This window comes from Dicentrarchus labrax, unplaced genomic scaffold, assembly GCF_905237075.1.
Source record: "Dicentrarchus labrax unplaced genomic scaffold, dlabrax2021, whole genome shotgun sequence".
NCBI lineage: Eukaryota > Metazoa > Chordata > Actinopteri > Moronidae > Dicentrarchus > Dicentrarchus labrax.
The window spans coordinates 2,120,019-2,132,096 of NW_026136714.1; the positions used below are offsets into that span (position 1 = coordinate 2,120,019).

General features: G+C 42.2%; 1 protein-coding gene across 2 annotated transcripts in view; it reads right to left on the reverse strand.

Moving 5' to 3' along the window:
* The window catches only part of lmx1bb (LIM homeobox transcription factor 1, beta b), a 45,714-nt gene extending 36,938 nt beyond the window's left edge, over window positions 1-8,776 (reverse strand). The window contains exons 1-3 of one of the 2 annotated variants that reach the window (XM_051422044.1): window positions 8,458-8,776; window positions 7,976-8,098; window positions 7,341-7,590 (exon numbers count right to left, since the gene is read on the reverse strand). In XM_051422044.1, coding sequence (XP_051278004.1) covers window positions 7,341-7,590; window positions 7,976-8,045 — 320 coding nt within the window. In that variant the 5' untranslated portion in view covers window positions 8,046-8,098; window positions 8,458-8,776. The other variant, XM_051422043.1, reaches the window with a different exon arrangement.
* Between the last annotated feature and the right edge of the window lie 3,302 nt (window positions 8,777-12,078).

Genomic DNA, 12,078 nt, shown 5'->3' on the forward strand with positions numbered 1-12,078 from the left:
CTGGGTTTATGTTGATGGATGGATAACCAAATCCATCTCATTGTTTGCAATAAAACATAGATGTTTTTACACTGCGACACCACACTTGCTATGGTTCTGAGTTATGATCTACTGAGAAAGAGGCCTGACAAGTGCCAGCCACCAGTTTTGGAACTTGTATTTTTGAGATGCAAGGGAGAAAATAAACTCAAATACACAAGGATAATAAAAGAATCAAGCCAGCTCTACAGTGTGTGGGCGCAGGAGGTTCAATACCTAATGCAGAATTTTCATAACAGAGAATATTGGAAAGGCCCTCGCACCAGGCTGGTAAACAGGGCAGACAGAGAGGGATGAGTCAGTGTGGACCTTCCCTCCCACCTGCAGAGCACACCAGCTCAGGGTGAGAGGAGATGCTGGGCAGGAATCTGGAAGTGCTGGTTAAAGTAATCACATTGGTTTCACTGCATCTGATCTGCAGTCTAACAGACTTCCAAACAGTTGAATGAGTAAATAAAGTGCCCCAGGGGACTCCCGCTGGAGATGGATTACCACAAGGGTGCACACACAAAAGGAGCTGAAGCCCCACAACCCGATGTGAGCCCCAGACAAAAGCCTAGCGTTGGACCTCGACCAGGGAACCGGCAAACTTTATTAATCTCATCCTAGACTGAACCTCCTGCTACTGCAGTCCATGCACTCATAGACAGACGCATGCTCTGCTGCGAGCAGGTACACGCTCTACAGTGACTGTGCATGTCTGTGTGAATCTGTGACTGGGTGCAGGAGTGGGTGAACATATGCACGTGTACATGAGCCGGCCGTATTTGTGATTGTGTGCATGTGCTTGAGCAAACATTTTAACATACTGTAGATGCACAAATGTTCGCCTGTGTGCGCATGAGTGTGTATGCGTCCGCTTGAGTGCATAGACCACATAAGATGAGTCTCATGCTCACTTGGCTGTGGAGGCCGGGTCTGGAGGGGACTAAGGGCCGTGGCATTCTGCAGCCCCATCCCACCCCGGCCCCATTCTTCCCCCTTTCTGGGCCTGACACAAATAAAAGGATTAGGAGCCCCCGTTTCCGTCAGACCCTCCATTCAAGACAAAGCTCCGACCAGCTTAGTGTCACACTTAATGATAAAAGTGCAAATCTCTGTCAGTCACTTTGGGCAGGAATACCGGTATTTGGGGGCTAATCTCATTTGATGAAGATTAAAAGGGCTAAAAAAAAAAAAAAAAAAACACAAAGAAACGTGTTTTGCCGTATCTGTACACAAATCTACTCCGGTGAAATTCAGACATGCAGCAACTGAGATGAAGTCCTGAAATGTATCTTTAAAATACAGAGAGGAGGAATCTGACGCAGTGGAAGGAGCTCAGATTAGAGACAAAGAAAGAAAGGAGCAGAGAGAGGAAGCAAGTGTACACACACACACACACACGCACACATGCGCCCACACCCTCTCAAAAACCTGGGGTGTATGTAGACAAACACACTGCTCTGCCCATTCCCATGTAGAGCTCGAATGTGTGACGTGAGTGTGAGAGTAAGCCTTGGGCACACAACAGTCTGAATGCAGCACTTGCCACTATGATGCCAGTCCTCTCTAGTGTATCTGTGAAAAGCCTACGTGTTGGAAAAACATTCCAGAGTGGGATCACATATACACAGTTGGGGCCAGCAGCGATACTGCGAGCCAGCAGCAGAGGCCATGTCTCAATTTCTCATGCACGTTCGACCAGGCTGCCTGGAGAAACAAGTGTGAGCTATTTGCAAACTACAGAAGCAAAATGAGACAAACAGACCTGAAACGTAATTAAAAATGTGGGAGAATAATCTTGTAAATGTTACACTTCCACCGACACACCGTAAACTATTTTTGAAATGAATCATTTCTGCCCAGCAAAAATCCAGCCACTAAAAATTTTTCATTCTTCTGATTTAAACATGTAATCTGGCAAATTGAAATAGAAAACATTCGCTGAGTGTGTGTATTTCTCGGCTGGCTACTTCAAGAAGCCTATTACAGTATTTCACAGATTTAGCCAAAATCTAATTTGTAAATTGCATTTAATGGTTTGTGGTAGCCTTCCTTTTTGTTATGAAGACTTGTCATGCTGTGAAAATAAACCTGAAGGCCCGAGGACTTGGAGCCAGTAATGAAAATCAGTACGTTGCCGAGCCGAGAGCTTTCTCTCCACCGTCACTGATTAGCATTCCCGATTGACTGACATGTCCCACTGGCTGCCTAACAGCCGGCTTTAGGAGATGAGGTTAAATTGTGGCTACCAACAAATTGCATGCTTGAGTTCCTCTGCACCCCTCTGCTATCATCCAGTGTAATGTGAGCACACCAGGCAGATCCCTCTGCAGATCCTTCTCCTCCCCTGCGCTACGGCTCCCCCACACAAAGCCACAGAGACCTCTTTCCACATCCCTCGCCACCATTCTGGCCTCTAAAGTGGTGATGGGCATTACCGTGGCTGAGCCTCTGTGGCTTCCCATAGCGTCCTGCAAAGTGCTTTGTGTTCCAACTGCTGCTACATACACATACACACAAGTATGCTTATAGCTCCCACACAAACACACACTCTGCACCCACTCAAACGCAAGCCGGAAGTGCCTTTACTATATAAACCTTCATGAAATCACCTGATTTCATAAAATAATGCTTGTACTTAAGATTTACTGACAGCATCGCAAAAAACCTTCAGCGAATAAAAACAGCAGACTATGGAAGCTTTTATGGATGTAGATGGTGTACAATTTATAACAGCACTATTCATATATACAAGAGTTCATGTAAAACGATATGTTTAAATCAAATATTTATCACTCGAGGAGCTATTTGTGGGAACCGGAAAGAACAAAAAACAGAGAGTCCAAGATGTAGCTAGTGATGCAAATAAATACCACTCCAACAGGTCCTTTAATGGGTCTAAATATGTTGGGAGGGGGTTGTGGGGGGGGGCAGCTAGCAAACCATGAGATGACAGATGATGCATCCTAGTATGCTGCAGGGACAGGCCGAGCCATGTTGACATAAAACCCAATACTTCCTTACAGAGGAACGGGGCCAGCTTCAGCTAGCTCCTTGCCGAGCACTAAAAATCCCAGCAAGCTGAAGCAATATTATCCGGCTTAGTGTTTCTAACATTAGATTTGTCTCTCTGTAGAGGTCCTCTTTTATTTACCCAAGAGCAGTGGCTAAAGACACATTTTTATCCTTTTTAGGGAGAATTAAAAAAAAAAAGAAAAAAAGAAAGTATAGCTGATAGTTAGAAAGTCTTGCACAAAGGAACGCACACCCACAGATCAGAGCTGCTTTAACTGGACTGAGGACGCTCTTTAATTAACTGCAAAAGTACCCGACTGGGTTGACAACACAAAGTACATCTTAGTTTGTTTTTTTTTCTGTTTTTTTTTTGTGTGCATATGAGTGTTCACAAAGTGCCAGGCCACGCGGGAGTGTCCTAGAGCGAGTAAAACACACACTCTGTGAGCTAACACAGAAACCCAGCCGTCAGCATCTATCCGGCACACACTGCTGCAGCGTCCCAAGCACAGCTAATTAAAAAACAACAATTTCACAGGAGGGCACTCCAAACAGTTCTAAAAAGCACCTCTCAGCACACCGGGGGATCGTCCAGCATACATGGGAGGTGAGACAGGTTCTGGGAGCTCTGTTTTTATGGCTTCATCACTGCTGTGTTTTTCTACTACTCATACTACCGTGACCTAAATTTCCTTTTGGCACGTGAATTTCAAAAATTTGGAAAAAATTCTGCATGCTGCATGTATTTGGATGAGTTACAAATGAAACGTTCAAAAATAACATTTTGCTAGACAGTAAAACTTAATAGAGTGTGGGAAAAAAAAAATCCACTCTGGAATGCGATGTTTTTATGCATCAGCAGGACCCAAAAGCAGGCAGCATGGTGTATAATAGAGTTAGTTAATGTTATGTTTTGTAGATGGAGCCCATGGCAGTTTCTAACAAGGCAGTCCATTACAGGGGTGTAGTCCAACACTTGGGTCAGCGATAGGCCTTATTACATGGCTCCCTTCAAAGCATCTGCTCGGTTAGGGGAAAGGTCTCCCTGGGGAAAAGATCTCCCTCTTTCTAATGATGTATAATTGACCCCCAAACACCAGGGCACAACAAACTCTCCCGGGGTGGTGTAATTCCACTCTACCTTTTACATACCGCCCGTCTCGTTCAAGCTTGTTCCTCCTCTACGGCTATGGCCCCCGTCCAACTGACAGCTCGGCCTATTTGCCTTCAATTTTATCAAACGTGCTACATATTTTTGCAAAAGGCAGCTTTATATTGTCCTATTTCGCCTCCTCTAGAATATATTCCATTTTATTTTCCCCTCTGGAAAATATGCCTGACATCTGTACATTAGATTTTTATTTTTTTTTTACCTTAAATCTTAAGCCATCAAAAATATTCCACATGCACACAATTTCATATCGAGACGGGGACGATCAACTCTGGTCAGCAGCATGGCACAAACAGAGGCAAACATATGGGATAAAGGCTAATAAAATTCATTCTTGTAATTGCACTATATGGATGTGTTGAACTGTGTTGGTGGGAGTTTTAATAACACAGTACACAATTGTTTTCCCCCGTCTGCACTTAAACCTGTTCCAAAGGTGCCAAAAAAGACTGCTTGCCAATTCCTTGATTTATTATAGCTAGTGAGAGCTGATTACGGGGCATGAATCAGTTGCTGTAGGAATGTAATTAGGCACGAAGACCTCTGTAAGGCGAGGAGCTCTCCTCACAGCCCAAAGCAGTTTGTGGGCTGACAAATGCATCTTAAATGGGTGTCATAAAAGTCAAAAAGGTGCCAATTACATCTTTAAGTATCCCATCAATGCAAATGGAATAAACAAGGAAAAAAATGACATGCTATGTGTCCATGTGATGGAGGGACCCACCAACTAGCTTTTAACCTGAGAAAAAAAGGTGGGAGAAGGAGGGTGAAGAATTAAAAGATGTGATGAATAACAGCGTGCGAGAGCAGGACGTCGCCCAGCAGGTTGTTGTGTTTGGCTGGGGTGATCGGACTTGCCCAAAGTAGCAGAGAAAAAGGGGGAAATGGTGAGTGGTATACCAAATACGGTACTTCAAAAGCATAGCAGTGACAAAATGCCAGGAAAGAGTATTATTTGGAAGCAAAATAGTAATAATCTTGTCTATCTCTGTGTGTTTATCTCTGTCGTCCTCTCCTCACACACACACCAAACAAATAGGAGACTACAAGTGGCCGCTGCTAAAGCAGGCATGAGAAAGAGATCCGTCCCTCTGCCGGACTGTCTCAGCTTCCAGCCACCTCTGAGCCGTGACGCCGTGACTCTGGTATCCCATAGTTACTGCTATGAATTTTCCATTGTTATCAGCCGACTACACTCCTGTCACAAAGCTGGATGAATGGCACGCATGGCAATAGATGTAACTCTTTGTCGCTGGCGAGGTATCTAGCAGAGAGCCATAATGTCCCGGTAATCGAAGTAGAATTGTTAAAAAGGCTGTGCACAAAAAGCTGGAAATTTAGTGACAAGCATGAAAAGCGCTCATGCGATGAGAAACACAGGGCACCCCGGGGTCCTCACAGGCCAAACAGCAACCCTCAGCATTGTTGTTAACTTCTGTTGCTCAGCCTCAGTATTTGCCTCACTATATCTGCCATCTCTGCTGCTTTTATGTGATAATTTACTAATTCAATTTACTAATTTATCTTACTCCACAGCTAATGGCTGTCATGCTACTTCCTGCCATAGGCCTAATTTAGACTGTACAACTTTATTGTAATTCACTTTATCAACAATAAGCACAAGGGGGCAATTCCTATTATTATCTTTATATATAATTGATACAGTTATTATTTTTAGTAGCTGTAATATTAATAATGTTGTTTTTATTTCTTGTGTTGCTGTGAATTTGTCAGAGATCATTTTTAAATGTACTATCTGTATTTAATCACATTAGTGTGCTGCTGTAATCACACATTTTACTTATAAATAACTACATATTTTTAAAATAATAAAAATACCAATATATTCTTTTACATATTTTCAAACTGTGAAACTTGGAATTCAATATTAAATTATTAATGCTTTTTAAATTGCGTGCGTGTGTGAGTCGCGCCTGCGCAAATGCATTAACTCCTTATTATTTTCTATTATTATCCAAATCCACGTATTTAGCTTGCAAGAATGTGTAACTCATATGGAATAAAAAGCGCGCATAGTAATTTAATTAAACCGTTAAATGGTTAAACACTATATCTAAAATAAAATAGCCTGAAATGAAATAGAACAATTAAAAATAACCTAAAATAAAATAGTAATAATAATTTAAAAACGCGATATAATTGTACCGGTCAAATACAAAAAGTAGATTTTAAGAAAACAATAATATTGACGCAGATCGAGGATTTTCAAAATAAATGTATAAGTTGTGATCGGAAAAATAAATGTAAGCTGCGCTGTGGGCTCAGAGTCTATCAGGAAACCTACTGAAATGATTTGTTTCCATTTGTTTAATGCATCTGAAGCGGCTGATGGGGAAAAGGCCACATGATGTAAGCAGAAAACACACGAACAGAGAGCGGAATAAAAACCCGAGACTGCACGCCTGCGTGTTTCTCGGGCCTGAGCTGAGTGGGGTCACATCCGTTTTGCTTGAAACGCAATCGTCCCCGCACAGACAAAATGTGGAAATATCGTGGGCCACTGTGACAATAATAAAGCCGAGCATATGACAATAATATATGGCCGCTTAATGCGAGCGTCCTCCAGCCAGTGTGAGCTCTCTGCTGCAGACATTTCCATCCGATCCACTGTGACACATTGTTTTAAACAAGTAAAAAAAAAAAAAAACGCTCAGATTTAATTCCACTTGTTCCTGCTGCTCTTTACTTTCCATTTTAAAATAATTTTGCAGGAAGAAAATGAATCTTAAACTTCAGCAAAACAAAACAAACACCAACAGGTTAATTTATAGCAAAGCTCCAAGCTGGCAGATATTTTTTCTATGAATTAAATATTGTAAAATTCACTTCACACTATCTGAGTGACTTTTCACACTGCATTTTAGACACACACACACACACACACACACACACACACACACACACACACACACACACACACACACACACACACACACACACACACACACACACACACACAAGGCCTCCAGGACAACCAAAGCCACCACAATGTCTCTCTCTCTCTCTCTCTCTCTTTTTTTTTTAAATCACTGCACACCAACCAAAGCAAAGAAATGCAAGAAGAGAAAGAGAGAACAGAGATTCCCTCCTCCCCGAAAAGAGTGCTTACTGTTGGTAGTCGTGTTTGCAGTAAAGTTTCCTTTCTCTGAAGTAACAGCTGGTGGTGAGAGGCTGTTGACACACGGTGCACTGCAAACACTCCTCGTGCCATGAGGAATCGTTGACCCTCATCAAGAAGCGGTCGGAGATGGGACGCTGGCATCCTTCACACACGGATGGATGATGACAGTCGGTCCCTGGAAAACGGCAGAGGAGAGCCGGGGCCCCGTCAGGAAAGAGAGAAGGCCCTGAATCAAAGACTGTAAACTCTAAAGCGTTAAAGGCCTACACACTGGCTGCTTAAAGAAAACCAATTAATGCCTTTAATTCAGTTTTAAAAAAATGCAGCTTTTAGTGGATGAATGTGATATTTTCTCTCCAGTCAGGCCTAAAGATTACATCACTCATAGATCCTTTATATGTCTGCATGGCTCAGGATGACTTTCAATCACAGAATAAAACTACACCATCTCTGTTTTCTCTTTTATCCATTTGCATGCGTAAATATGAAGTTTTTTTTTGCCGGTTTTTAATGACAATAGGTGTCAGGAAACAAAGCAGCAGTTGACATGCAGGCACAGTAATGGCATCCAGACAGGAATAACAGTCCAGCCGAAGTTTACGCATTAAAAAAAGAAGACTCACCGAGCATGACTCCGAGCGTGGCCTGTCCCGATCGCAGGGGGTGATCTTCAATTTTTATGCCGTCCAGCATGATGCACGTCTCGGACTGTTCTCCCGCGGAGAGGCGCTCCAGCGACACCAGACCTGTTGCAATATCCATAAGAATACGGTCAGACTTGGCAAGAGAAAAATCCCGCGGCACACACACTCAGCTTTCTGTGGAGGAAGAGCCGGAGAGGACGAGGGCTGAAACCTGTTGAAAGCGCACTGGAGTTCCGCGCTGTTGTGACACACAGCCTGCAGCCCGGAGGAGGAAAACTACAAAATGAGCTCAAGTAGAAGAAAAGCTAAAAAAAAAAAAAAAAAAAAAAAAAAATATAGTGGAGTGTGATGCTCGCAGTGGTTACAAGGTAAAGGCAGTCTAAAGCCGGCTACACAGATCCCCGACGTGTCAGAGGAGCGTGGAGAGACAGAAAGCAAACAATAAAGGTGGAAAAAGTCACCTGTTAGGATCAGAGGACCGAGGAAGCTTTATCTTCTAGTCCTCAAGCCGACGGGAGAGAGCGGGGAGAGGGATCTCTTCACGGGATAACACTTTAGTCAAGGGCGAGAAAAAAAAAATAGAAGTCAAACTTGACAACAAATGTCTCCCCCCCAAAAAAATATTAGGAGAGTGTATGTAGATGTCCCGGCAGTAACTCTTTGGAAGTCACAGAGACGGTTGGCTGGTTGTGCTCCTGTCGCTGCAAAAGTCTGAGATCGAGATTGAGGCGAGTGGATCCTCCCACTCCTGCATGCATGGCTACACTTTTTTTCATTCCCCCCATTCACTGCCATTGGGATGCTATTGGAGCAGAGTACAGTGCGCTGCACACCAGTCCAATAACAACACACACACACACACACACACACACACACACAGAGGCAAAGAGACTAAAAGAAAAGATGAGATTTTACACATCTGGCTTCACACTGAAGCAACAATGCAATTACATAATCCAGATAATAATAATAATAACAACAACAACAACAATAATAGTAATAATAATAATAATAATACACTATCACTTCATTTTAGCCGTATTTATAACTCTCACTCTAACAAATAAAAGAATGTGGAGATTTTTAGTGTTTTTGTAAATGTTGATGCGAGAGAAGAATGAAAGCTTTATATATTGTGTATGAATTGTTATATTTCCCTCAGTGGTGAGACATCAAGAGCACGATCACATGCTTTCTTTTGCTCTTTTGTGTATTGTGTCCAGTGGAAGCTGCTGTCCCCCCCTTTTCAGCTGATGCACCTGGCGATCAGCGGCGATAAGAGCGGCCTGGAGGCCACTGCGAGCCCGGCCATGCGCCTTCCGGTCGGGAATAATCATAACAATAATAATAATATCAATAATAACACCATAACTCTTACAGGCCTCTGTCCTGTATGGGTTATTATCTGCTCATCAGCTTATTGGTGCACAAAATCTACCAATCTGAACCCTCAAAAATATCAAAAGTTACAATTACCACAATTTAAATATATAAACAGAGATATACAGATATATATAGTTACATGTAGGCTAGATATAGATATACAGAGATATATAAAGATATATACAGATATATAGATATAGATATATATATAGCGATAGATATAGATATATAGATATATAGATATAGATATAGAGATGTATAGAGATATATACCGCCTGTGGGTGTTAGAGTTTGTGTGGGAACGCGTTTCAGGGATGATCTGCACATTTCTTAGCCAAGATGCGATCAAGACGTCTGGAAGGTGCGCAGGGCTGTGGCACTGAGGCCTGTCTGAAATTACAGGGCTGCTAATGGGATTGCGCGCTGCTTCTTCTCATGTCGCGCTGCATGAGAGGATCATTGTTGTCAACCTCTTTAAAAGACGCTCCAGCTGCAGGCCCCGGCCAGGAAGAACCCGAGGAACACTGGACACGAGGGGAGAAACGTATTGTACAGCAGCAGTATTTCTATATGATCACAGCAGCTCGTGCTATTAGCCCGCGGGGGCTTTATTTTAATTACAGTAATACTAGTAATAATAAACTGCATGCTCAATAAAAGATAATGGAGGCATGACATCACAATACCAAAATAATAATAGTAGTAGTACTGATGATAATAATAATAATAATAATAATAATAATAATAATAATAATAATAATAATAATAATAGAAATTACACAGGCCTAAAAAGAAAAAAACAGTCCTATATTTCACATTATTCCACTTATTGCAATATAGTCTGTTATAATGTAGAAACTAATAAAAACACACATATCCGAATGTTTCTGAGGGATGATGTGCAGTGTCTGCGCACTGTTTACCTTCCATCCAAAGGCCTGTCTGCGTGTTCCTTCTGATCTCCTTTGTGAAGCATCAAGGCGCTGACCTGTAGCCCAGTTTGGGGAAACAGAGAGCAGATTGTTGGCGTTGCCCTCTGCCGTTCACTGAGAGAACAGCTGCACTGATCTGTCAGACAGAGGGAGCCACATAACAGTCTCACAGCTCTGGAAGGATGCAGCCACCCCAGAGAACACAGAAATGATAGTATAAATCACGAAAGGCTTTAAATATGTCACGAAAAGACACATATTTACACTCTCTCTGTTGAAATCAGCCCCGTACCTGCGGGTCATGAAGCCATCCACCTTCAGGCTCAGCTCTTCTCTTTCCAGCACTTCTATCAGCATGGGGTCAATTACCTCCTCCTCGCACTATATTGGATTATCTGACCACTAAGCAGCATTATGAGCTGAGCGCCATCAATACAATATAATCAATACATTTTTTTTTAAAACATATAAAGCCTGTGTTAGCCCCCCCTCCCTCCCCTACCTCCCCCCGCCATTCATTCAGCAGTTATCGGCCAGGTCACTTGTGCGAATGAGGACATCAAACATTCATTCAATAAATCAATCCGCCAACTTTTAGCCGGCGGTGTTTTAATGAGCCCCTGCGTGACAAGCCCTCCCTGCGCCTCCTGTAAGGAGAAAAAAAAAAAAAAAAAAAACAAGCAAAAAAAAAAAAAGAGAGAGGCTGCAGCAGGTGTGCAGCAACAGAAAAGCGGCTCCGAAAGTTTGAGCAATTTAAAGTGAGCAGAAGTGTTGCATCCATCGGAAAGGTAAGAGAGCGTTATAATGCGCAGTTAGTGCACATTCCTGCAGACTCTCCTGGAGCACGGTTACACAGCCAGAGTCGATAATAAGAGGGAATATTGTGTGGATTATAGAGGGGCTGAATGCAGAGGAAGATCGAATGATTTAGGTTTAAAAAAAAAAAGAAAAAATGTGGCCTTACATTTAAATGTTTGAGCGGGCGAAAAGTTAGAAATTGCGAAGATTTTTGCGCATTTTTGGAACCACAATCCGCAGATTGGGCACAAAGTTTGGAGGAAAGTATTAAGAAAACGAAGAAATCTCCTACAGCGATAATCAATGCTAATTCTATCCTATTTATATGAATGTGTCACTGTGACTTAGTGCATCTGTTCCGAAAATATTTTTCTTTTTAAAAAAAAATCCCCAGAAATAACTGAGCTTAAATCAATTCATCTAATAACTGAATCTAATTATTTCACCACTTCGTTACATTTCAATCTCACCCGAACAAACGCATCCATCAAATTATAATATAGGTCTAAACATATCGACAATTTATCCGCTTTAATTACATTTACATCCCGCTGTTTATAAGCCACGCAGGATCCATTCATTCATCCAACCAACCCGGAGAATAACGCACACCGGTCCAACAGCGGCAGGCCCGAACCCGGAGGCGCTAATCGATGCGTGCACAATACAATAATATCACCGTGTATTAGACTGAATGCGCGGGCTGGAACAAACGTTGCATTTACCTCATAATCTTATTCTAATTTCTATAACAACACAACAGGTTAGATTGAGCTGAAATGTGAACAATTTCACAATTTCAATTAAAACAAAGCGATGAGAGTTTCAAAATAAAATAGCTCACAGTGAAAATGGGAAGAAACACTTGAGCTCCACAAAGGAGAAACTGAGCAAACCAAAGACATAATGGCTCCCCAACTGCATGGCTGGAGGACTTTGATAGTTAACTCACTTTGATCTTTTAATGAG